Raw genomic sequence first — 26,009 nt, 5'->3', positions numbered from 1 at the left:
AGGACTAAAGGTTGTGCCTGCTTCTCACAGTGCCTGAAACCAACAGCCACAATATAACCTTAATGTTTTAAACCACTATCTTATAATTGCTATAAGGTGTTATAATTTCTGCAATATTCTACTCAATCTAACAGTCCCCATCTTGAGTCTGAAATAATGATAATAATGAGGTCTCATGAATACACCAAGACCAATAAAGCAAATAAAAAAAACAACATAAAGACACAATCATTGTAAATAAAATTATGGCTTCTGCAGTCACAAAAGGATAAGATATGAGTAATAAAGTTCAATGCAATTAATTAATCAGATTGATACTGGGCTGTGATTAGGAATCGACTTGTTAACGTGGTTCGATCAATGTTGATTATAGAATATCTCTTAAGATGGTTAGACTTGTCTTCTTCATTCCCAAACTTAGATCTTTTTAGTCATGTCTGCCAAGTCAGCAGTGAGACCTTCAACAGCTTGTTTTTACCATTCATTGTAGGGTTAAAAACGTATCCTTCAAGGTCGGTATACTCCTTTTGTTCTTGGCAACCTTTATGTACTGATGTTACCAATGTCCTTGAAAGACCATAGAATCAGTTCTATTTCAGCCAAGTTATGAGTCTTCGCATTATCTTTTTTGGTCAACTTAAGACAAACCATAATTCTGGGTTTGCAAAATGTCTAGTCCCCACCTCGAGTGGGTGAAGCTGACAACACAGCCCAATATCACCATCAGATTCTTTATGATTCCCTTTTACCTCAGCCACCACATCAATCCTTTCAACTACTATTAGTATCTGTAATTATAGCACATCATTATCAATAATATCATGATTAACAAACAGTATGGTCACAGAACTTTGAAATATTATTTCAGTGGATGTTCTCTCTATCCTTGCCTGCTGGCTTTGAGCATTATTGAAATACTGGAATAGACAAAGTAAATGTAACATAATACTATCTTAATACTATCAACTCTCCTTCTTGAACTATCACAATGTTTACTATCGACCCTGTTACTGCGCTTTCTACCACACCCAAGGCATATAAAACCCACGCAGTTGCCAATGTAGACCCTATCCTCTGTGCAGGTATTGGCCGCTGTTGTGAAGTAGATGATTGATTGAGTTGTACTTGTCCGCTCATCTTCTCCCAGACGGTCGAGGTGAAATTAAAAATGAAGACCGGCTTTGTGGGTGGGAGGGTAAGCGAAGTGTAAGTCGTCCCAGAAGAAGTCGCTGGAAGGAAAGCGACCTCCATAGGATATAATGAGCCATTGTCAGTATCTGTAGGAACTAAATCACAAAGTGAAATCTCCCGTTTCTTTAAACACTTCAGTTAGTTAATATGATTGCAGTAAAGTTGGTGACCATCATGTGAAGTGGGAATAGAAATTTGATCTATTTGTGCTACTGCCTCAAAATACTTGCACTACTAGTTTTACCAGGGATTCAATTGTAGCTTGGACATGATCATTAGCTGTAAAAACAGTTTTGCTTTATGTGGAAACCAAAGGGTTAACTCTTTCTGAGCAGCCTGTGCTCCTCAGCATGAAGCAGTGAGTGTCCGTTTGTTTATATAAACTAGGGTGCGAGCAGTCAGTGATCAGTTGTCTCATTGGTTTTAACTGCTTCTGTAATCTTTCAAATTCAGAAGTAACCATTTTTCCCAATCTTTCTTCAAAATTTGATTCTTTAATACCTTTCTTAGTTTCACCTTTACAATCCTTCGATATTGGTGGTTTTGTCATTGGAATTGAGTTTATCCCTTTAATCTTGCCCCTTCTTTTACCTGAATTAATTTGTCTTGTTTTGTCTTTTAAACCTTGTAGGGAACCCTTGTTCTCCTGCACCTTTTCAGTGTTTTCCTCCACTAAGGCTGCTGCTTGTGCTTCAAGTCTGTCCACTTCTTCATCTTTCTCATGTTTAGAACTGGAGGTTTTACTGATTTGAAGACCGCCTCCAGTCGCCTGCTGGAGGGTTAATAAGGCAATCAATCTATCCAATTTTTGGTCCATGGGGGAAGGTTTAGAGGTGATATAGGGGCAATTTTCAATTTGGTTAGACCCCGGTTGTAGCTCACTCGGACAATCACAAACAAAGTGCCCTCTACCCTCACCTTTATAGCATTCACTAGAGGCATTACTCCAATTACTACCCCTTCCTCCTGTTACTGCCCACACAAAAGTCAATTTCTTGTGCAGCTGCCTCTCTAACCAGCAATTTGTTCCCTGCAAACCTGGTGGTCTACCTGCCGTCCAGCTTCTCCTGCCTGAAGCGCCACCCGGCAGGCACCTTGCAGATAATCATTTTCACCTTTCAATCGCTCCACCTCCTTCTTTAACACTTTCATCTCCCTTCTTACTTCACCTAACCCTTTTTGTTCCTGTGAGCCCATGTTAATCAATATTGCTTGACTTCCCACCATACTACTTAGCTCTGCAATCCATACTCTTTGTACCTCCTCATTCTGTGTATCTTTCTGATCCCGTTGTTCCTTCTCTGCGTACCATTCTCTCTTCATTTTACCACACCGCTCCTCCAACTCTGCTACCTTTGCCTTTAACATCTTATGTTCTTCCACTTCTTTTACTTGGGCTTCTTTAAGTGTCGCAAGTTGACCAACTAACCCTTGTCGAAAGAACCCTCTTAGTTTACCGACAGCCTTCACATTTTTAACCTCTCCTACCACAAACTTATTCCTGAGCCATTCCTCTACCTGTGCCCCAGACTCGAACTGGTGCTCTGCATGATTTCTAATTTCTCTTACTGCGCATCCGAACCATCCCTCAGCAAACTTATCCTCTTTTTGTTCATTCTGTCTTCTGTGTTTCTGGAATTCTTTCCTCCGTTTCTGTTCTCTGCTCATTTTATAACTGACATAACCTTGGTCTTATGTTCTCCTGCCAGGAATTAACCTGTCGTTCCAGTCCCTGCCTGTTCTCTTTTACTCGCAAAAGTGGGTAATTTCCTGTCCGGACTACCCTGCCAGGCCCCTAGGAACACGTACTCGTCGTTCCAGTCCCTGCCTGGTGTCTCGTCCCGGTTACCCTGTCAGGCCTCTAGGAACACGTATTCCCCGTTTACATAAACTGTAACACTAAGCCATGACCCTTTACTTTTATCCAATTATGAACAAGATAACAGATCCAAAGCAGACGGTTCCCTTTCTTATGTGTGGTGCAGATTAATTTCCATCCGAACCATTTATAAACAATAAACCATTATTTGTTGAGTCCATTCGTGGTCACTAATTTGTTGGGATATATCGATCCGAGGATCCGAAATAATGACTCAACAATCCTTAATAAAGGTACAATGGTTTATTATTCACAAACAGTTTATGAGTATATAGCAAAAGAGGTAAATTGTTATACTACCAGTTCTATGTAGTCTGTAGGCTGATTTCAGTCTTTCATGTCGGCTTCTCAGGCTCAAGCTTTTGCAATACTCACGTTCTCTCTTAGTCTCTCTCTCTCTCCCTGCTTCCACACTGCAGGTAAAACCCTGTAGCTTGCCATCAAACACAAGCTTTCTGCTGATTGTCCAACTGGGACCACCCTATCTGTTAGAGTTTGACTTCCAAGGTTAATAGAAGTCGAGGGGGAAGAATCCCTGCCATTTGTGAAACACTTTCAGACATTTTGGTACAATAAGGTGCTGTAAAAATGTGAGGCCTTTCTTCAAAAAGTGTGAGACACAGAATACACATATAAGTTCGTTAATTCAAAATTATATATCTATGTTTGTGTTAGATTGAGTAGAATATTGTGCATGGGTTTCTGTATGTGTCAGAAATCTGGCAATAAAATGCTGTATAGTCCAGCTAAAGTATCCCGATATATTGTATAAGCACCCAGTCTCTTCTGTTTACATTGCTTCATACAATATTACAATGTAATATGTACCAAGAACTCTAAATGTTACATTGTAATATGTAGTTTTAAAGGCTACTAATTACAATAGTTTTAAAGCTAACAGTATTTGCATTGCTGTGCAGTGTGGGTCCATGCACATCTGTATATGTCTGTACATGCAAAACAATTCATTATTTCGAGAACAAATTTTTTTGGATTTTTAGTAATTGAAATATGTATTTAGTTTACTTGACTTTAAGTGTCTGATTATAATAGCGTATAATAATTTGTAAATTTCAGTGAAAGAACTAGGGCAATTGAGAGATGTTTATAATAATAATAATAATAATAATCCTTGCATTTGATATAGCGCTTTTCACGTCAGGAGGACGTCCCAAAGCGCTTCACAGCACACACTGTAAAATGAATTGACTGTATATTTGTGGGCGAACGCGGCAGCCAATTGCGCACAGCAATGTCCCACAAACAGTCGTAGATTGAAAATGACCAATTTATTATTTTTTTTTTGGTTTTGGAGGGATTATTATTAGGCTCTGTGTGGAGTAAGGAAACTTGCCCAAGGTTTCGCCCTCTGCCTGGAATTGAACTCAGGTCTCTCGCTTGCAAAGCGAGTGCTCTAACCACTGAGCTACAGGACTCCAATGAAGGTTGAGGTGAGAGAGGCGGTGAAGGAGGATAGAGTGATCAAGGAGGATGAGGAGATAGAATATCATTAGTGACTTTGACCAAAGTTGTTTCTGTGCTGTGGGCGGAAATCCGATTGGAGGTTTTGTGAGGAGAGGAAGGAGTGAAGCAACAACTTGTTCAAGGACCTTGGAAAGGAAAGGGGGGAGGTTGTAGGTGGAACAGTAATTTGAGAGAAGGGATGGGTCCAGGGAAGGTTTTTGAGGATCCAATGTATTTTATAACTGACATGACACCAAAGTTACAGGTATCTAGTCATTGCCTGTGCCAATAGATAAGTGCAGCCACAATCTTTCCTCGGAATCTGCTTATATCCGCCCTCCACTATTAAATCACTAAAAAATCTAGTTTCTGCTCCCAAGCCTCTTGCGCTGTTTATCCGACATTACTGTGCGCGGCACCGCTCCAGATGTGCATGCCCAGTGTCTGTGTGTGGCTCTCTCCCTCTGTGTTTGTGAGTGTGTCTTTCTCCTCTGTATGTGTGTGTTTGTAAATGTCTCTGTATGGGTGTGTCTGTCTCTCCTCTCTATGTATGTGTGTGTGTGCGCGCACACGCGTGCATGCTTGCATGCGTGTATGTATATGTATGTGTTTGTGAGTGTGTCTGTTTCTTCAATATGTGTGTGGGTTTGGCTCTCTCTCCTCTGCGTGTGTGTGTGTTATGTCTCTTTGCATCTATGAGTGTGTGTGTGTGTGTCTGTTTCTCTGAGAATGTGTGTCTCTCTGTGTCTGTGTGTTTCTCTCTGGGTCTTTGTCTCTGTGTCTGTGTGCAATGCTGGGCCCTTTAGAGGCAGGAGGTGGTGAGCTCCTATAGCCCCGGAGTCAGGACACTGGTTCCGAGTGTCTGTTTTTTGGTGGATCTCCAGGCCCCTACAGCCTGCACTGGTGTCCCGCCGCGCCCCCATCACCACCCCAAAATGGGCCACACAGTTTTGTTAAAGAAGAAATTAATTTTAAAAATTGCAACAATTTAATATGTGTTATTTCCTCATGTTTAGTTTTTAACAATAAAGCGAAAAAATGTATGAAATAAATATAATTATGGCGTTAATAAAGAGAATTTTTAAACAGATTCTTGCTGGAGCGAATTCCCTTCAGAATTTTTGTAATTAAAATATGCCAGTAAACCAAATAAAATGTTAACGATAAGATACAATAGAAAGCTAACATTTAGCTTTGCAATGGATTGTAAAAACACAATCAGGCAGCTTATTTTGTATGTCAAACATAATAATGCTAATAATAATAATAATAATCCTTGCATTTGATATAATGCCATACCGCATATTCGTGACGTCTCAAAGCGCTTCACAGAATATATTGTAAAGTGAATTGACTGTATATTTTGTGGGTGAAATGTGTCAGCCAATTGCACACAGTAGTATCCCATAACCAGTCATGGATTGAGTGCCCATTTTTTTTTAAGGCATTATGACCCCCGGAAAAGCGATCCGGCAATCGACCAAAACTAGGTTCCTACTTACTACTAGGTAAACAGAGGAGTGTGGAGTAAAGTGTGCCGGGAATCGAACTCAGGTCTCTCGCTTGCGAGGCAAGCGCTCTAACCACTGAGCTACAGGACTCACCTCCTATAATAATATTTCTTGCATTTGATGTAGTGCTTTATCATGTCATTGAGACATATCAAGTGCTTCATAGAATTTTACTGTAATAACTGTAGTGAATGTGTATTTTGCACATTAAATTTGCACACAGCAATATCCAACAAACAAAAACAACTTGTAGTTATGTTGTGCTTCATGTAGGGTAACATCTCGGAGTGCTTGTAAAAACAACCATGTGAAATGTAACATAAGCTTTGCTAGAAATCTGGTAATAAAATCTTGTTTTAATGTAGCAGTTCCTAAATGCTTGACAGGTTTGCATGAAAGTTTCTATAAGCACATTGTATGTTCTTTGTCCATCAAAGCTTTGCCTTGCTTGAGTGATCTAATTTTGTGTTTTGGTAAGGTGAGGATCTTACATGACAGCTTAAATAGTGCAAATAATATGGTGAAAGTTCCAGCACTTTGTTCAGAGAAATATTATCCCTTAGTTTCATCACATCTGTTAAAATACAGTTTGGTTTCACTGAGGGTAATGGTACTCTTGAGGAATTAATGGTTTATTTTTATTGATCCATTTTAGTTCTAAAAATTTATGATGCACATTTAAAAAAGCAGGAAAGTATTGCACTGTTACAGTATTAAATATAATAACATAACCCTTGCATTTGTTATAACCCTTGAACCTGTCATGTCTAAAGGATGTCTTGAAGTGCTTCATAGGAGAGACTAATATGTAGTGACTGAAATTTTGTAGGCAAACAAACAGCCAATGTCCCACAAACAGTTGTGAAGTGAATGACCATTTTTAAATTGGTTTTACAATTAATCATTGTTGTAACTGAAATAAAAAAACAAAATCCCTTTCTCCTTCAAAATTCTTGATACTTGGGGTCATTCATTTATTTGCGATTTCTGGGACATTGCTGGGGCATCTCCTCTCTTCCCAGCTTTTTATGATGTAAAGTACATCTCTTCCAGGGAACCCTATGTTTGCCAACTGACTCCCAAAGACCCACCTCTGACAAGATCTTGTGTGGAACTGAGGGCAACTTATGCTGGGTTTCCCAAGGGGAGATGCACTTTATGTCCTGAGGCACCACTTACTTTTCTGTATTCCCAATAAGCACTTTTTCAATCCCATTAAATATGCATTACATTAATTCAGAATTATTACACTTGATATTTATGAGACAATTAAAACATTGCTTTATCTTGAGTATTTATGCATGAAATTTGCTCCTGAATTAAGATGTTTTACAATGCATACGATCAGCATTGGAATTAAAATGGTATTCTACAGCCACTCTTAACAGCACTTGTGTACAAGTCTCCTCATTGAAGCCACTTCCAGTACTAGTTGTCTCACTGAAGCTATCTGGATTACCCATTTAGACAAGCAGGAAGTTGGCGTAGACGAGCCTAGATGTAACAAATGCATGGATGAGGGTCTCGGCAGGGGAGAGGCAGTGGCGGAGTCGGGCGATGTTGCAGTGGTGGGGAAGCAGCAAGTGTCATAGCACGTATAAACTTATATAAGAAACTTATAGCATTGAGTTTTTTTCGGAGGTGGGAGAAGGCAGAATAGGTCTTTGCACTGAGAAACTGCTACAAGAAACTTACAGCATTGAGATTGTTTTCACTGGAACAGTGAGGCTTAAAGGGAAATCTGACTGAGATTTTCAGAATTATAATTGATTTTAATATGTTATGTAAAGAAAGACTATTTCGTTTTCAACTGATTGGTGAGTCAGCAGCAATAGGGCATAAATTCAGAGGGAAACAGGGGGAGGATTTTTACACAGAGGGTTGTTTTATCAGATTGCAGCGCCTCAAAACAAATGCCTGTCAAAGCCAATTCCATAACATCATTTAAAAGGGAATTACTGAATAATTTCAAAAAATGGTCAAAGGATACGGGAAAACCCTCTTTCCATTCAGATTCCTCCAGGACTCACCTCACCCTACCTGTGCAACCTGCAACTCTACCATTCTGGCTGCTCCCTCCTAAGCTGACACTAGACTGCTTCACGTCTGCACCATCGGTTGGCAAGTTTTCGAGCCATTCTGTCCTTCTCAAAGTCTCTCCACCGCATGCCCTCCTTCCCAACCTTAAAGTCCACCTTAAGAGCTCTCACAACCCCAGCTCAGCCGGGCTCCCAGTGAGCTCTGTGAAGCATTCTAAGATGCGCTCGGAATGGGAAAATGTTACTTAAGTGTAAATTGTTGTTGTTCAAAGAGTAGAAAATCAGAAGGTAGATAGTTTCAGTGGAGGAGCTGGCACCAGAACAGACATGATGAGCTGAATGGCCTCCTCTTATGCTTCTTTGTTCCATTATATAATATTCCTACATTGGGTTCCTTCTGAGTTCCCTCAAGAGCCCCTTGGTTTATCTAGATTCAAGAACAACAGTAACTTATAATTACAAAATGCAATCTTGGGAGGATATGAAGAAGAAAATTAGTTAAACAGCTTGATACAAAAAAACTTCAAGATTGTTTTGTTCTGTAGCAAAAGCACATGAGATTGCTTGAAATATTCTGGAAAACAAATGTATCCAGATTGTGTGCGAGAATTAATGTGAATGAAAATGTGAGCACCATATACTTTCATTATTGTTTCTTTACAATTCAAGAACATTCTCTATCAGGAGATAATTGGAAAACTAAAGTCTTGAATATTAACGTAATTTATACTCATTTTTAAAGTAAAGAAGAGCCGTCCGGCATGAAGGGCGTTATATAACTGCAAGTTGTTATTGAGAAACACCAATAAATGTCATCTTAAGTTATGTTTTGCTGCCCTTGTTAAATCTACTTCACTGACTTCCCAAGAATTCCCTACCATAAAATTTAGCAGTGATTATGCTCAGACTGTATGGTTGCCATTGGTTCATGTTGCGATTTGCAGACTCCTCTCTCTCCTGATACTGCAGGATGACCAAAAATTCGTGAAGCTAACCTACTATTTAAAGAAAAACAAAACTATGATAATTTCTTTCAAACTTATTATAATTGTAATGGTATCACGATTTTTGGTCACCCTGTATAAGGCTGCTGGTTCGATTGGGAGGAATACAACAAAATCCACTTGTGCTCCCAATGCTCCAGTTCTCTTGTGCTGCTCCTGTGGGGATTCCCATATGTATCAGCTCAACTCGCTGCCACCTGAATCCAATAAAATGAACAAAGAAGTGTATATTATATACACAGTAAACTCCTGACAATTTATCACTCCATGGGTAAAAGGCTCAGGGACAAGTGATCCGGAATGGCGAATTAGGCATGTGTAAAAATATATAAATAAATTCAGCCGGGATATTGACAGTGATGACTTAATTGGTAGTGACAAGTTAAGCCAGGGACGAGTTATCAGGAGTTATATATACTGTATATAAGCACAGCTAGATATGCACAGATTTGCTCTGTGTGTGCTTCACTTGAATTTCAAGCTTAGCTCACTTATTAGCAGAAACAGCAGAACAGATTGCCGAAGGAGAAACTGTTGCGTGGGAGGACCAACTGGGACCAGGAGTGGTGAAAGCGTAGGCAGATTTATTTTCTTAATTTTTACTTCGAGGATTTAGTGGGAGCAGGGGGAATCGAGGAGCCCACCTGCCAGTTTATATTGAGAGGTTTTGCATGCCTCAGAATCAGCTATGGGTTCAAACCCTTTCTATAGATAAGTCTCATTGATCAGGCTGAATTGTATGCCCCAGCAAATAGATCTTAAATTCACTTTTCTGTTAAAGGGAGGGGGCTGAACAATTGGAAGTTGCCAGTATAAAAATAGATGTAAGTTCATAGATGTTTGTATGTACACCAAATGAGGGCAAGAAGTAACTACTTAAATATCGACAATAAAAAAGGGTTGAAATTATATACTACATGATTTATGAAGTAGATTTTACAGTTAAAATATTGTTTCAACCTTGTAATTTTTCACTAAACACTTATTATCACTTAATTAAAGCATTCTGGGATGTTGCCCTGTGTGAGGGGCGCTATATAAATACAAGTTATTGTTATTTATTCCTACTGCCCTGGAAAGTGCTGTTGCACTGTCAAATGTCCTAAAAGAAGGGAAGATTAGCAGAAAGGCTTACTCTAAAGAATATTTGTTAATTGTCCTGGATTTGAAGCACAGTTATCAAGAATTGTTCTATTTGAAAGTTACTGCTACTTAATGTACTAATTTGATTCCTTTTGTTTGCAGTCTTCACACAGCAGATGTTAGCTACAGTATTTGCGATTGATAATTTATCAGGTTCCAGTACTTTCATTAGCTTGTAGGTGTTGCATTCATAAACATGGACAGTCAGAAACATCTGTGTAGTACATTTCTGTTTTCACACGTTAAGAGTTAAAAGTGAAACCACAAAACACTTCTTCACACAAAGGGATGTGAGAATGTGCAATGCACTGGCCCTAAAGACCGTAATTCCAGAATCCATTGAGATGTTTAAAAGGTAGATAGATCATTACCTCAGAAGTAAGATTTGAAATAATCCTTGCATTTGATATAGCATCTATACCAAAACCTATTTTCTTTTTGAATATCGTCAGGAATTTATTTAAACATAGATTAATAATATCTGGACAAGCAGGTGTTTAATACTTAATCGAAAGGCTGGCATCTCTGATATTGCAGCATTCTATTCTCTCCAATATTGCACTAGAATGTCATTCAAGACTACGAGTGGAGCTTGAACCCACAACCTTCTTAGCCAGAGAAGAAAATGCTACCAACTGAACCATGCTGACAGCTAACACTCTGGTAGCTTTTTAAGGGATATGGAAAAAAGGTAGAGAAATGGGATTAGAAAGGTAAAGAATTGCCACAAGCTAATAAAATGTCAGGGCAGGCAACTCGATGGAGCAATGGCCTCGTATTTCTCTGTTCCTACATATACTACATTCCTGCACTTTATATAACTGATTTAATGACATACAGCTGACTATGTCCTTCTGGAGGTTATTCGATCCTTTCCTTAGCCTATAATAAAATACTAACCAGACAAACAACTAAACTAAGAAAATGCATTTTGTGTGTCAATATAAACGTATATTGTGACTTCTAAGTGCTCAAAGTTATAAAGGGAAAGTTCTTTAACCCTAAGAGGGTTGAACAAATAGGACCCCAAAGACAGTAAAGGCAATGCCCAGCAATTTAAGGATTGGAGAATGATCAATATTCAGTCTCTTTCCCCCACACACCCACACGTAGGGAGGTTGATAGATACAGAGTTTGGTGAGTAGTTAATGAGTGTTTGGATTTAGTTACTCAGATTACAAATCAAAATAATTACTGGAATAACAAGTGTTTGACATTTTGTTTCCACATTGAACCGATTGGAACAAATAAGCACTCAGTTTCCCACTTCAGAAACATTTAACGGTACAACTTAGAATGGTCTTCAGCATGCTTTTGTTAACTCATTTGTTTCAGCATACTTGAGTCATTATTTAATGCTTCATTATTGACTGTTAAAATGGTTCCTTTATGTGTGGTACACCTGTTACATTGCCTAACCAGTACAATACAAAATTACATTTGTGTAGCCTCTTTACAGTACAATAATAATGCCTCCAAAACCCAAAACAATAATAAAATTGGTCATTTTCAATCTACGACTGTTTGTGGGACATTGCTGTGCGCAATTGGCTGCCGCGTTCGCCCACAAATATACAGTCAATTCACTTTACAGTGTGTTCAGTGAAGCGCTTTGGGACGTCCTCCCGACATGAAAAGCGCTATATCAAATGCAAGGATTAAGCGGTCCAGAGGAATTCCCATGATGACCATTGGACTTTCTAGCCTGTTTTAGAGCACTGTTGTATGGGTATCGGCATAACTCCTTTTTTATTAGTTGAACACTAACCAATACCCCAATGCTGTATACCAAATAATAACTGTGGACCAGTAATTCCAACACTGGGTTGGGCCAACTGTGAATCTAACCATTGTGATGGATTGTGTTGGGAGGAGGGGAGAACAGGGAGGTCACACTAACTAGCCTTGTAACTCGCCTTGTTCACCCAAATTTATGTGATAATAAGCATAACACATGTCAGAATTTTCACACACACCCCAAAGTATTTTCTATTTGAAATATAATTCTATCTTTTTGTTTGTTGGGAAAAATCAGTGTATGTATTCAAATTGAAATGTGGTCGTGTTTAACGTAAAATAAACGGAAATAAATATTCTCTCACTTCTCTTGATTTGCTTTGTAATAAACATTTCTCAAACTTCATACATAAATTCATTATCAGGATAACTTGCAAATGATCCACATTTTTTGTTATGAACAATATTTTTGTTCTTGGAATGTGTATTAATAATAATGTGAATCTATTGATAATAATCCCAGCATTTAATGTAGCACCTTATCACATCTTTGAGACGTCTCAAAGCTCTTCACAGAATATACTATAAAATGAATTCACTGTATATTTTGTGGGTGAAACGTATTGTAAGCATTTGCAAGTATTGTACTGAAATGTCATTAAACACTATTTTAGGAGGTATCTGCTCACTATCGGTACCTCTGAGCCATGCTTGTTATCTTGCTTCATTCTCTGAAACTGCTGGTTCTTACATAGTTCAGTGCACTGGGTAGCATTACTTTTGATAGAACTGTAAGACCTTCCCTGAATGTACCTGCGAGTACCACATATTTATTTTATCATATTATCTGTAATGTATCATTTAATCTCTAATGTATCATGTAACCTGTGGTGTATCATGGCTGTGATGTGTCATGTAAGCGGTAATGCTCCACTACATAAGGAAGCGAGTAAATGGTGTTCTTTTTTTTAAAAAAAAGTTACTGGTTAGACACAGTCTAGCAGCAGGTATTTTATAATAACAATACAATTCTTGTATTTGATATAGCGCCTTATCAATTATGGAGATATCTCAGAGTACTTTACAGCGTTTACAGAATTTTGTGTAGAACGTGTACCTGATTTGACATCATAGAGGAATGATTCTCCAAAGGGCTGTGAATTTATGAACCTTGTTTGTGTGAGTCTATAATGGAAAGCACCCAGTGTAAGCTTCTGCCATCAAGGTTCATAAGTCAGCTTTGATGAAGTTTCATGTAGTGATGTGATGGGGAAGGAATACCAGCTGGCTGTTTCTGCGGACTCTCCTCTTGGGGGGAGGGGGGGTGAGGGTGGTAAGTGGGGTCTCCTTGGAGCTGAACTGGCTCCAAGGTGACATGCCTGGCAATGGAATATCAGAATCGAGCCAGCTCTCTGTGGCGGTCTCAGTAATACGGTTCCTGAGCCAAGTGGGTCTGCAATATTCCAGAGCACTGCTGATGACAGCACAGCCAGCCTGGCTCATAGGCAGGACCTGGAAAGGCAGTCCAGTCACTGGGGTCAATGAGTCATCCCACTCAACTTCTGTTAATCCTGTAAACCAAAGCCCGAATGGGTAGGGTGGTCCTAGCTGGACAAGCAGCAGGAAAGCTTGCCAGACAGTGATGTCAATGGCAAGCTATGGTTTTAGCTGGTTAGACTCCACACTCTGAGGTCCCTAAGCCTTGGCTCTTACCAACCTGTGCATAATACTTTCTGGGATTAAGTAAACAAGATGCATCCCTCCAGGGAGAGAGTGCGCATTCCGTTCCAACAATCTATCTCTGGGATTTCCATGTATAGGTGGGATGCATAGAATTCTCAGCTTGGTTTGGATACAGTTAAGCATGATGAACGGTGTCCACATGTGTCAGACACCCCGCTGAGCAAATAAAACTGTGGAACCACAAGGTGTAACCCTAAGACTGCTGAACATGCAGGACAAAACCCATGCTTCCAGGGTTTGGGTAGTTCCACATTCTACAAGATTTACACACTTTCTTCTGTTTGGAGACATTATGCATTGCAAGATACAGTATACATTCCTAGATATGTTATACTTTGCATGTTACCTGTACACTATACATTGCACAATAAACACTGTCTAGCAAGCTGCCTGCTGCTTGTCCATCCAAGACCGCCCTTCTGACCCATTAGGGCTTTGGCATCCAGGATTAACATGTACTGAGTGAGAAGAATCTCTGCCCCCAGTGATCTATTTGTACTGCCTATTAAGGTGGGTTCCAAACTCTGAATATCTGAAGGTTTGTTCACAAACCTGTATTCCAGGTAACACCTTCCAGCAGCTGTGGTTGTTAGCCTCAATATATTATTCAGCTTTCTGATGGACATCTGCCTTCATCATGGTGGGAAGACACTTACAGGAGAACTTGTGACATACCAGCCACCTTATACGTTACATGAGGAATTTGACCTAACCCCAAAATGAGGAAATGGAGAAACTGGAATACAGACGACCTTGGCTCTTGGTCTATAAGCTCAGATCGGGCTTGCCCGGTTGGAGATACAATCTGACTGACTGACTTGCTCATCAAGGTGTAATGTATGGTAACGTACTGATAACAGCTGATGAGTTGGGGGCCGAGATTTGGGTTTTGGGGAGTTTGAGTTGCCTGGGGGAAAACTCGCTTTCCCCGATAGTGGAATGGGATTTGGTTTAATTTAGCCAGGGTGGTGAGTGGGGGCATCCCCACTCACCCAAAAAAAGGTACTGCAGCTACTTGGGACGTCCTCCCGACGTGAAAGGCGCTCTATAAATGCAATCTTGTTGTTGTTGCAGTGTCTATAGCCAGCTGTTTAAAGTATAAAGCTTGGTAGCAAATGGCAATGAAGAGAAATATGGAAATGCACTTCCTTTATGGTACTTAGGATCGTAGAAGGTTCCAGTACAATTTGCCTCCGTATTAAATTTATTTCTGTTATTTACTTGTTTTCAAACATACTTATTTAGATACTTATGCCTTTAAGAGTATAACAGTATAATACCATGTGAAATATAATTCACTTGGGATTTTTTTTGTATATTTGTAGCAGTAGAATTCTTTAATGTTTGTAGCTTAATGCTCAATAATACTGTGGTAGCTGGAGAAACAATGAACATTTTGCAGTGATAAACTGTGAAATTACACACTTAAAAAGACGATTTTCCTCTTATTGCAAAGCACTATGTATATTTAAAAAAGACACAGTGAGAGTTTTTAAGTATGGTGAGAGCTGATTCCTCCATCGCCAAAATCTTGTCTAATGCTATTTTCTCAGAATGATTAATGTCCTGTCTACACTGGTTACTTTTTGTTTCATGTACAAATCTCTGTAAAAATGAAAACCTGCCATTTCTCCTTGAGTGAAGTTTAACCCAAGTCAATCACAATGGACTCCTCAGCATTTATTTTAGTCCTGGCTGTCAGTCAGTTAGTCAGTCAGTCAGTTCATCAGTCAGTCAGCTAGTCACTTTCTTGGTTTAATTACGAGGAAGGTAAAAAAATTGCTGAGTAGCTGTATGAATGTCGAATGAACTGGGAGAACTTGACTCGAAATTTTAAAAGCAAATTAACAACCGTTTGATTACAATTAATATCCTCTAGTGTGGCACAAACAGATTCTATATTAATAATGCTTTTATGGAATTAAGAACTGTTTTGTTATTTGGAGTGCCTGTACATTAATCTGGGCTTAGTTCTTCAATATTTAATACTATGAAATCATTTCATTAAAGTAAAATTCTTTCAAATAAGGTTCTGAAAATATCAAAAACAATTGTAATGTTGTCTATTTAAACAGCATGTGATGTTAAAGCACTTATGATATAATTTAAGGTAATTAATTCATAGCTGTATTCAGTCTACATAAACACAGTGTAAAGTGATATTTACAATGTTTCAAAGCCATAGATACTTTCTTACTGCACTGTCAACTCTATGGCTTTGAAGACATTAGTTAGTTTCATTAAGATACTATGTTATTGTTTGACGATGCCTTTAGAGAGTAGCATGGCAATTTTTGTGCTTGAAGTTAATACTGATCCTCTATGTGAAAATTAGCCAGGATATTAAAACTATACCATTTACCTTGCAGTTGTTCATGGTAGACAATGGAGCAGATGACTGGAGAATAGCCATGACTTATGAGCGGATTTTTTTCATCTGCTTGGAGATACTGGTATGTGCTATTCATCCAATACCTGGAAAATATACTTTCACTTGGACAGCACGCCTTGCCTTTTCCTATACTCCATCTACAGCAATAGCAGATGTGGATATAATCTTATCAATACCAATGTTCCTTAGACTCTATCTTATTGCCAGAGTAATGTTGTTGCATAGCAAACTTTTTACGGATGCTTCATCAAGAAGTATTGGAGCACTAAATAAAATAAACTTCAATACCCGTTTCGTAATGAAGACTTTAATGACAATATGCCCAGGAACAGTACTGCTGGTTTTCAGCATCTCATTGTGGATAATTGCAGCATGGACTGTCCGAGCCTGTGAAAGGTAAGCAGTTACTGTACGTCAACTTTTCTAATGTTTAAACATAAGGCATCATTATGGTTTAATTTAAGCCATGGAATAATAATTCAAAAGTCCAAACTGATGACTGTTGGCAGTGCATACACTAACCTCAGAACTTGATGTGTTTGGAGCCTAAGTATTGTGAATCTGTTTAATGATATATGCAAATAATAAGCACTTTGAAACATCCTCCTGATGTCAATTGTCTTGTGAATAATGCCTAGTTAAGAACATAAAGCACGGAACAAGAAAGGGTCAGTTGTCCAATTAAGCCATCTCCTTCCATAGATCATAGAAAATCTGCCCCATTGTGGACTTCAAACACCTTATCTACCTCTTGGGGTAGATCAGTTCTGCAAAGATCCTTCCTGATCTCCAATGCTAATCAAACTACAACTCTGCAGTTTTCAAGCATTCCACATTTCTATGGTTCAATGGACATGTGAGATAGCCAAAAAAAATAGTGACAAAGAATATTTCTCCTCTCTCTACCCCCTTCCTCCCCCTATTTCAAGGAGCACAGAAACCAATTGTGACTCTTCTAGCCTGGTTAATGTATATGCCAGAATAGCTGGAAAGCTTCACATTTATTTTGGGAACATTCAGTAGATATGGTTTCATAGATTTAAATAAATTATGTTTAAACCAAGATGAAGCAGTGCAGTTACACCTCCAATATAACTGCTTCAATTGACCTTATACTACAAATCAGATTACAAGTAAAATGTTACATAAGATACTGCATCTGAATTTGTGTTTTTACTGCAGTACCAGTAGATGTTTGTGAGATTACATGTATCTACGAAAGTAAAGTATATTTTTATTACACTTTGAAGAAGATAATGAATGTTAATCAAGGGACATTCAATGGTAGTTTACAGTTGGGTGTACATTCATTGATTCTGCCTCATTTAAGAATGATTGAAACACAAGACCATTATTTTCCCACTGGTGATGTGTGTTATAATGGGGTTTGCTTGGTTTACTGCCTGGTCACATCTTTTCTTGGACAAAGCATTGATTGATCAGCAATCATACATAATTGCTAAAGCTCCCCAAATTGTGTTCATTCATTGCAAAGCAGCACATTTCACAGCTTTGTACAACATTTATCTGTGATAAACAGAAACTTTCTGGTTATAAGCTAACACGTCAGCTTTTTTTCAATAGAAAATGTTTCAATGCATGCCTTATGTTTTCAGTTTAATTTAGCAAATCATAAGGACTAGCCTTGAACAAATTGGGCAGGACTTTCAAGAAGCAGTAAAGCATACATCCATGTAAGTGATTTTAGATGTTTTATATGACAGTTCTTCTCTTTTAATCAATATTTGAGGACAATAACATGAATTTAAGGGTTGTAGACAATAGGCAACTCCTATTTCTAATTCAGATTCTAGACCATTTGGTTAATTTGAATTTGTTTGTGTTAGTCCCAAGAATTAGAAAAATATTTTTCATTCTCAATTCAATCTTAGAAGATTGATAGACTTCCTTGGGTCACGGAGCACTAAAAATTGTAAGATGCATTAGAGGTTCGAAGTGAGATAGTGATCGTAGGTACATTCAGTGAAAGTCTTACGCTGAGTTAAGGCAATACCTACTGCTGCAGCCAGAGCAACGCTCAAGTGGAAATCCAGTTTTTTTTTCTGGGTTTGGTTTCGCGCTGGGGCAGAACTTGTGATCTCTTTGTGTTACATAAGCAATAACATCATATGCACATATAGATGACATTGCTTCTGCAGTTTCATAAGCCTGAAATTCAACTTAGTCATAACCCTTTTGACTCAGAATTATTGAATATACAGAATTTAAATTAAATTTGAAAATCGTTTTTGTACAATTCTTAAAAGGATCAAAATTCTAAATTAAGATGGAATTGTAGAATTTCCTACAATTTTGCACAAGTTTTAAGCCAAAGTGGTCTTATGAACGCAGACTAGTTGGAATTTTGGGTCCTTTTGTATCCCACTAGTGCATTGGAAAGTGTTCTAAGCCATAACTGATCTGCCCTCTGCTGCACTATGGTATGTAGGAGACTGAGACCTGAATGCTAGATGACTTGGCCATTTTTCCAGCTTTCATTCAGCAACTGCGAGTGGAATCCTATTTCAGAACGATGTAAAATATTAGTTTGGTTTCCATCAGGATGAACAATTTTGTCTGAACAAACTGTGACTCTGATATTGGGTTCTGAATTTAAACCTAATATTAAAATTATTCTAAAAGTTAGTTGCTTGAAGTGGATACATGAGTTTACACTGCTACCTGGAACTATTGGTACAAAAGTTGAATTCTCGTGTTTGTGAATTTTAATTAATCCAGTTATTTTTTAACCTATTCTTATGTTGTTGCCGGTGTTGGGTCATGAGTAAGAGCAACACTTGTTGACTCAACCAATGTTCTTCTCACTCTCTCACTCTTTTTCATCCGGAGGGAAGTGTCTGAGCTTTGTGTCTCCTCCAGATGGATTGCTGAAGATAGTAACTGTCTGGGTGGGTTTTTGCTAAGGAAAACTTGTCTCTTGGCATTGTGCATTAGTATGCAAATGTGCTGTACCATTTGGACATGTCAATTCTTGTTACTTCTGAGGATTGATGCATGTTAAAGTCTTGTGGCTATGGATGATACGTTGATCAAAGTGACATGTTGTAGGCAGATATATCATAACTAAGGAAGATAAGATCAGAAATTGGAAGAGAGGCATGTTTAAATTAGGAAGCCTAGCAAAAGGAGAAAGTCAATCCCATCGCTGTTATTTTATTTTTGAAGCTAATGGATTTATTGATGTGTGATTATGTGGTAGTTTGATGCTAGGCCTGAAAATGGAAACTCACCATCTTCTCTTTCAATATTTAATGGTTCTCAGTGAATAAAGTAAAATCTTCAATTCACTCCTTGTTTATAACAGATCTTTATTTGGGATGAAATGATTCCTATGAAAATGTAGACAAAAGTGGTTTAGGCAAAGTAGGTGGGATCCTTCGGTTCTGTTTTTAAAAGTCCAGAGAAACTTGGCTATTCCCATGTTTGCCTCAAATTCACCTCACTGTTTGATCCTGGACTTTACAAATGACAGAAGCCTTCTACTGGAGCTGCCTAGGAACTCAAATCCATAAAGGAGAACTGTTTGCACAGAGATCCTATGTGCCACAAGCTTGACCTGCATTGGGACCTTGCTGTCCTTGAAGAGAGATGAGCATGACCAGAGTGACCTTTGCCCCTTCTCTGCACAATCCTTCAGGACAGTGTGCAAGCAAGTGTCCGTATATGGAATGGAAATCCATATGTAATTCACAATGTGAAATGCTCAGTCTGGTTTGGATACTGTTAAGCATGGTGATGGATTTCCACAAGCGTCAAATACCCGGCTGACCAAAAAAGACAGAACAAATTAATTTTTACAGCTGATAGTTTGGCATCACTGCTCCTGAAATTTCTGATGATTTTATCCTCCGGAACACTGTCTTAATATTTCAGATAGTGCGGAAGTTTGGAAAACAGTCTTAAAATCTGTCATAATTTTGAGTCCAATTTTCTGCACAGAAAAAAAAAGAAAAAATGCCTTACAAACTAAAACTGAATTCAATAATTGTACATAATTCTGCATAATCTTAAATACAGTATTTACAGATTTGATTTTTTTCAAAAATGGGTTCATTAACAATATTTGCGCTTAATGAGTTTTATAATTTAGTGCAAGTAATAATATACTGTAAAGCAAATTGACTGTATATTTTATGGACAAAACACAGCAGCCAATTGCAACAGCAGTGTCCCACAAACAGCTGTGGATTGAGTGACCAAATTATTATTATTTCAATATTTGTTTTAAGGGTTTATTACCCTGGTATGTATAGAAAAGAGCTGGTATGGAGGATATCAGGTGACAGCAATAGCCTATCAAAAATCGCACAGAAACAATTTTCTCTTGGCCTCGGCACCAGAATGCTGCCAGCGCCTATGGAGCTGTACCCCAGCAAGTCACAACAGGAGGAAGGGAAGAAAAGTAACAAAAACACTCAACCAAACAATATAGTACATGGATTTATAGCTTTGTGTCATCCAGAGTGTATGAATCAGAGATTTTCAACGACAGTTACAACCACAGAAATGTTGTATTCCGTTTATAGACATCTTATTCTCAAAAGAGCCTGTATAACCAGAATAAATGTACAAAAGTACCTGGTTGAGTGCAATAGAATCGTTCCCATCAATTTTAAAATGACAATTCATGTTTGTTGGGTAAATTACAGTAAGAATTTGGAATGTGAAAGAAAGGATATTACCTTATTACCTCATCAATCTCAACAGGTTTGGACTATTAGACAATGGGCTTCAGGGTAAGATTATACAAAACTCAGTCTACATTTATATGCTTAATAATCTGTGCTACTGAACCTAATAGACAACAACAGCAACTTGCATTTATATAGCAGCCTCTACGCCGAGCGGCGTCCCAGAGCACTTAACAATGGTGGAGCCCGATGAAGAGCCAGGGGGAGGAAAAGGTGACCATAGGCATGGTCGAAAGGCAAGGTCTTCAAGCGCGACCTGAAAATGGGGAAAGAGGGGGCAAGGCATAAGGATTGATGGAGGGAGTTCCATAGCTTCTGGGTGTAGTGGCTCAAGGCATGGCCGCCGATGGTGGAACGGAGGATTCGCGAGACAAGTAGGAGGCCGGAGCCAGTAGAGTGGAGGCAGTGGGTAGTGCTATGAGGTGAGAGGAGGTTGAAGAGATAGAGGGGTGCCAAGGTGTGTGTGGAGGAATTTAAACACTAGAATGAGGAACTTGAAGTCGATCCATTCTGTGACTGGGAATTTGGCTTTTGGCAAGGACTGGGGTAATCTGAGTGCAGAGTTTAGTGCAGGTGAGAATGTGGTCGGCAGAGTTTGGATGAATTGAAATTTGTGAATAGTGGAGGAGCGGAGACGGGCGAGGAGGGTGTGAGAGTAGTCCAGCCGAGAGGTGACGAAGGCATGGACAAGGATTTCATCAGCTGGTGGAATGAGATATTGTCGGAGACGGGCAATGTGGTGGAGGTGGAGGAAAGTGGTCCCGGCCAGGGACTGGATGTGGAGGAGGAAGGATAACTGGGGATTAAACCTGACACCTAAGCTCTGCATGGGTTCAGAGAGTTTTAAGGACAGATCGCGTAGGTTGAGAAGGTCAGAATCTCAGGACAGAAGACATTGATGGGAGCCAAAGGGTATGGCTTCTGTCTTGTTGATATTTAACTGCAAGAAATTGCAGACATGTAGGAGCCTGAGTTTGTATCAGATTTAGATTGTGGGTGGCCATGGATTATAGCTAGTTTTCTAATTTTGCCTTTTGGGCAGTGACGCACAAGCACACTCTGCGTTTTTTAGGTGCAGAAATAAAAACACTCTCCAGCAGGACTTTCAGATAACTGATTATCTGAGTGATTGAGAAAAGCTAAACCAAGTATTTGCTGCCATAAACAAATACTACTCAAACCCATGTCAGTAACTCACAGTCTAGGGACTGGAGATTGCTACTTTGGCAGAAGTGCCTTTCTTCAGATGAGAAATTAAACCGAGGTTGTGTCTGCCTGTTCAAGCGGATATTACAGATTTCATGACACCATTCAACAGTTTCTCCCAGTGTAATAGCCAGATAAAATTGGTTATTTCATGGCTCTATGTGGGACTTTGCTATGAGCAAATTGACTATCAGGTTCATCTACAAAATTCACAGTCACTGCACTTTACTGTGATTCTTCCACATCTCCCTTGATGTGAAAAGCACAATATCAAATATCACGATTATTATTAATAATAACTACATTCAGGTTTATTGTCCAGAACAAAATGTCGGTCAGAATAGATTATATATAGCATCTGATGCATTTACTATATGATGAAAGACAGGTTAAACCTAGAGGGGAAAGTCTCCTTGCTGAGGTTTATATTCTCTCGCTCATAACTCTTGCTGTTGAATAGCCCTCGGATGTCTCAATCTAGTAGCTTTTCAACAAATTACAGAGGAGTATTGATAATCTTTATCTACAAAAAAAAATTTCCCTTAACCTTTCGATAGTTAGAAAGTCTTTAGAAATTCCACCCTTTTTGAATTCGCCATTTAAGCTTGCCCTCCTCATTGTGACTCTGAAAAACTGATCATCTAATTAACTGAATTAACTTGTTTTACAGTGGAAAACAACACCACCACCAGCATGGGGGAAATTAGGTCAAAGGTGTGCAAGAAAGGGAAAGAGGGAAGGAGCATGAGGAGAGGGGGATGGAGGAAAAATTGGGGCCAGGCAGATTTTCTAGTAAACGAAGTCTGGTCCCCAGCCTGATGTCCTGGTATCTGCATGTCAAGTGGGAGTCACTGTGTATTGATCAACAGTGGGAATCCCAGCTGGTTTTCTCAGCCTCACCCAGAAACACGTAGGCACTTAGCACAGACTGTAAATGGAACCTGAAACCTTTCTGGTAGAGATAGGAGAAAGTCACTGAGCCTTTGAAAGCTCTTCCTCTAATCTCTTCTGATAATGGATGAAGCATCCATTTTCTTCTCATGTGATTGTAATCTTGTTCGCTCTCTTCCATTGCCTTTGAGCTGTTCTCACTACACACTGTAGTTAGCTCTCTTCTAATCTGTCACTTGATATTGTTGACGATGAAAACACAAGAAGTAGTACCATGTAAGTGCCTAAAATTCAGTCTCGGTTGTGATTTCATTGTGGTTCCAAACTATTTAATTATTGGATACAATGGGGGTCCAAGAATCAATGTTAATATCAGGAGTCACAGTGATTTCTGCTGTTACCAGTGATCCATGGGCAACCTCAGTCTGTCGTTTTTTTTGTAAGTAGAAGCTACTATTTATGAGACAGATTTTCTATTTGTGACTCATGTTATCAATACTGTACTATATTTCACCCCCCACATCTACAATCTGCTCCACCATTGTCAAATAATCCACGATACTTTAGCACCACATGAATTTCTAAATAGCACTTGTCATATCCCATTTAAACTCAAGTACAACGTACTGTGCAAAATTCAGCAATTACATATCAAAGCAGAGTTTTCCAGGATAGTTATGTTCTGTAATTTGCATGTTTACAGTGAAATATATTTAGATTTCTTGAAAGAGCATTGACACAATGACCTTGTTTTTAATCACAAAATCTTTTGTCATATGTCATTTACTGATTTCTTTATTATTTTCATGCTATTCATGAAAATAAATGTAAAATCCTCAAAAGATTGCACGGAATAAAATGCCTATATTTTGTAGAATTAGGTGTAAACAGAGCTGTCAATACTGAGGAAATGGTGGGATTGACACTGATCATTAGCAGGATTGACAGCCAGATTCTTACACAGACAGTTTGCAACTAGACTGGTCACTGGCGAATATATTTTAATGCAGAGAAAATATGGTACCTCATATTGATGGTAAAAATAGGAGACACATGTATTCCGTGGATGGTTAGAACTTGAAAAGGAGGAAATTGAAAGACACCTCAAGGGGCTAGTTGATTGTTTAACTATCTAAGTTGCTCACCATGTTCGAACAGTGTGATACTATAATAATAATTATAATCCCTGCATTTGATATTGTGCCTCATCATGTTGTTGAGATGTCTCAAGGCGCGTCACAGAATAACAAAGCTGTAATAAACAAAGCAAACAGGATGTTCTTGCCATATAACTAGCAGACCCATTAGAAAGTATAAAGCTATATTTATTTTCAAGAGTGACAGATTTTTAAAATAACACATTTTTAAAAGACATTTTTTAAATAACAGTCAGTGACACTCCAAGTCTGTAAACATTAATTTAGACCAAAAATATTGGAGCCCCATTATAATACAGTGTTTGGGATTCATAAAATACTAATCAAGATGCGATAACTGGTTTCTCATATTGCCGGCTGGTTCCTGTGTAAAGAGTAAAAACGTCCGGTTTCCAGGTCACCGAGTCACCACTAAGGTCACTTTCTGTTTGCTGCACACGACATTGGCAGTGACCAAACAAACTGGAAGTTGGCCATTTCAGCCGGAAAGCCAGTTGGAGCCAAGAAGCTGCTGGGCCAGCTGCAGACTTGCTCAGTGAATAAGATGCACAGTGCAACTGCATTACAGCCAAACTTGCTTTTTAAAGAAGCACATTGTAATGGAGCTGCAGAGAGAAAGATTTTATGATGAACTATAATAACCTTTGGAGTGTTCTTATTCTTTTTAAATTTTTTTGAAAGGTGGGTAAGTGAACCTATTAAAACATGCAAATGACTAGCCTTTCATACAAACGGTCCCTTGTGCATAACACAAGGCTTATTAATTACACATGAGAAAGTCTGCTTATTCAGTCATTTGTGCATTATTTGTTAATCCACAATACAGTTTAGATTCAAGAGCTCCTTTATTTCAATCACTCTCTTCAGTACTCTGCCCAGTCACTTTCTCAAAATCCTTTTATGCTTCCTGCTTGCTTCTCATTGTCAATGTCTAATTGCCAATTTAGCCTTAAAGCAATATGCAACATCTTCCTTTTAGTTTCTTCTCTTTTTTTCCCAAACTTGTTCTATCATGGGATTTTTTATTTCTCTTCTGCATCTGTTTTTTCTTACTTTTCTGCCACTCCTTGATCTTCCTTCTGCCTTTCCTTTTTCTTTGTTTGATCTCCCATGATGTTCGTCTATATTATATATATATCTTTCCCTTTTCATCTTTTACCCAATATGATCTAGGGTTCTTATTTGCCCTAACATTTTTCCTTTTATCAATCCTTCTGTTTTTAAGCTTTTCCTCCAAAACCATACGGCTTCTCCTTTTTTGATTTTTTTTTCTTCTGTGGTTCTTGCGCTTGTTTCTTCCAATTTCTTTTTCTCTGTACCTGTGGTCTCAATTTTGTTTCCTCCCATATTAACCCATCTTCTGGACATCAACATCTGTACCAGTGACTGTTCCTGGTCATCTATCAGTGTATTGTTGTAGACTAGTAATGCCAAATGTTTATCTTCCTTTGATTACTCAGCTTTCTACCACATTCTGTTTATCATCTGTATTGTTCTTTCCACCATCCCATTGCTTCGTGGATATCCTGGTGACAATGTTTTGTGGTCTATGTCCCATTCTTTTGTGAATTTTTTATATTCAGCAGTCGCAAATTGTGGCCCATCATCACTTATTAATTCCCTTGGTATTCCATACTTGGCTAATATTTCTTTAGTCTTGTCTTTTACTGATTGTGATTCTGTATAATTAAGTTCTGCATATTCAATATATCTTGAGGTATAGTCTACTATTAATAAATAATCTTTCCCATTATTAGAGAACAAATCTCTTCCTATTTTTGTCCATGCTGTGTTTGGTCTCTGATGCCCCATTAAAGGTTCATGCCCTTTTCTGTTTTGATGTCTCGCACATGTCACACACTTTCCTATGTAGTCCTCAATTTGTTTACTTATGCCCAGTGACAATACTATTTCTCTTGCTCTTATCTTCACTTGTCCTA

At 38.6% G+C, this 26,009-nt stretch overlaps 1 protein-coding gene across 1 annotated transcript in view; it reads left to right on the top strand.

The window, feature by feature from the left end:
- LOC103181140 (small conductance calcium-activated potassium channel protein 2) overlaps nt 1-26,009 on the top strand; it is a 92,569-nt gene that overhangs the window by 17,430 nt on the left and 49,130 nt on the right. Inside the window, exon 3 of the mRNA XM_042333857.1 lies at nt 16,081-16,499. Within this exon, the coding sequence (XP_042189791.1) occupies nt 16,081-16,499 (419 nt within the window). The remainder of the gene's footprint in view (nt 1-16,080; nt 16,500-26,009) is intronic.

The sequence above is a fragment of the Callorhinchus milii genome, unplaced genomic scaffold (assembly GCF_018977255.1).
Source record: "Callorhinchus milii isolate IMCB2004 unplaced genomic scaffold, IMCB_Cmil_1.0 Scaffold1, whole genome shotgun sequence".
NCBI classification, from domain to species: domain Eukaryota; kingdom Metazoa; phylum Chordata; class Chondrichthyes; order Chimaeriformes; family Callorhinchidae; genus Callorhinchus; species Callorhinchus milii.
The sequence above is the reverse complement of the archived record's forward strand: the minus strand, read 5'-3'. Positions and strand labels throughout refer to the sequence as shown.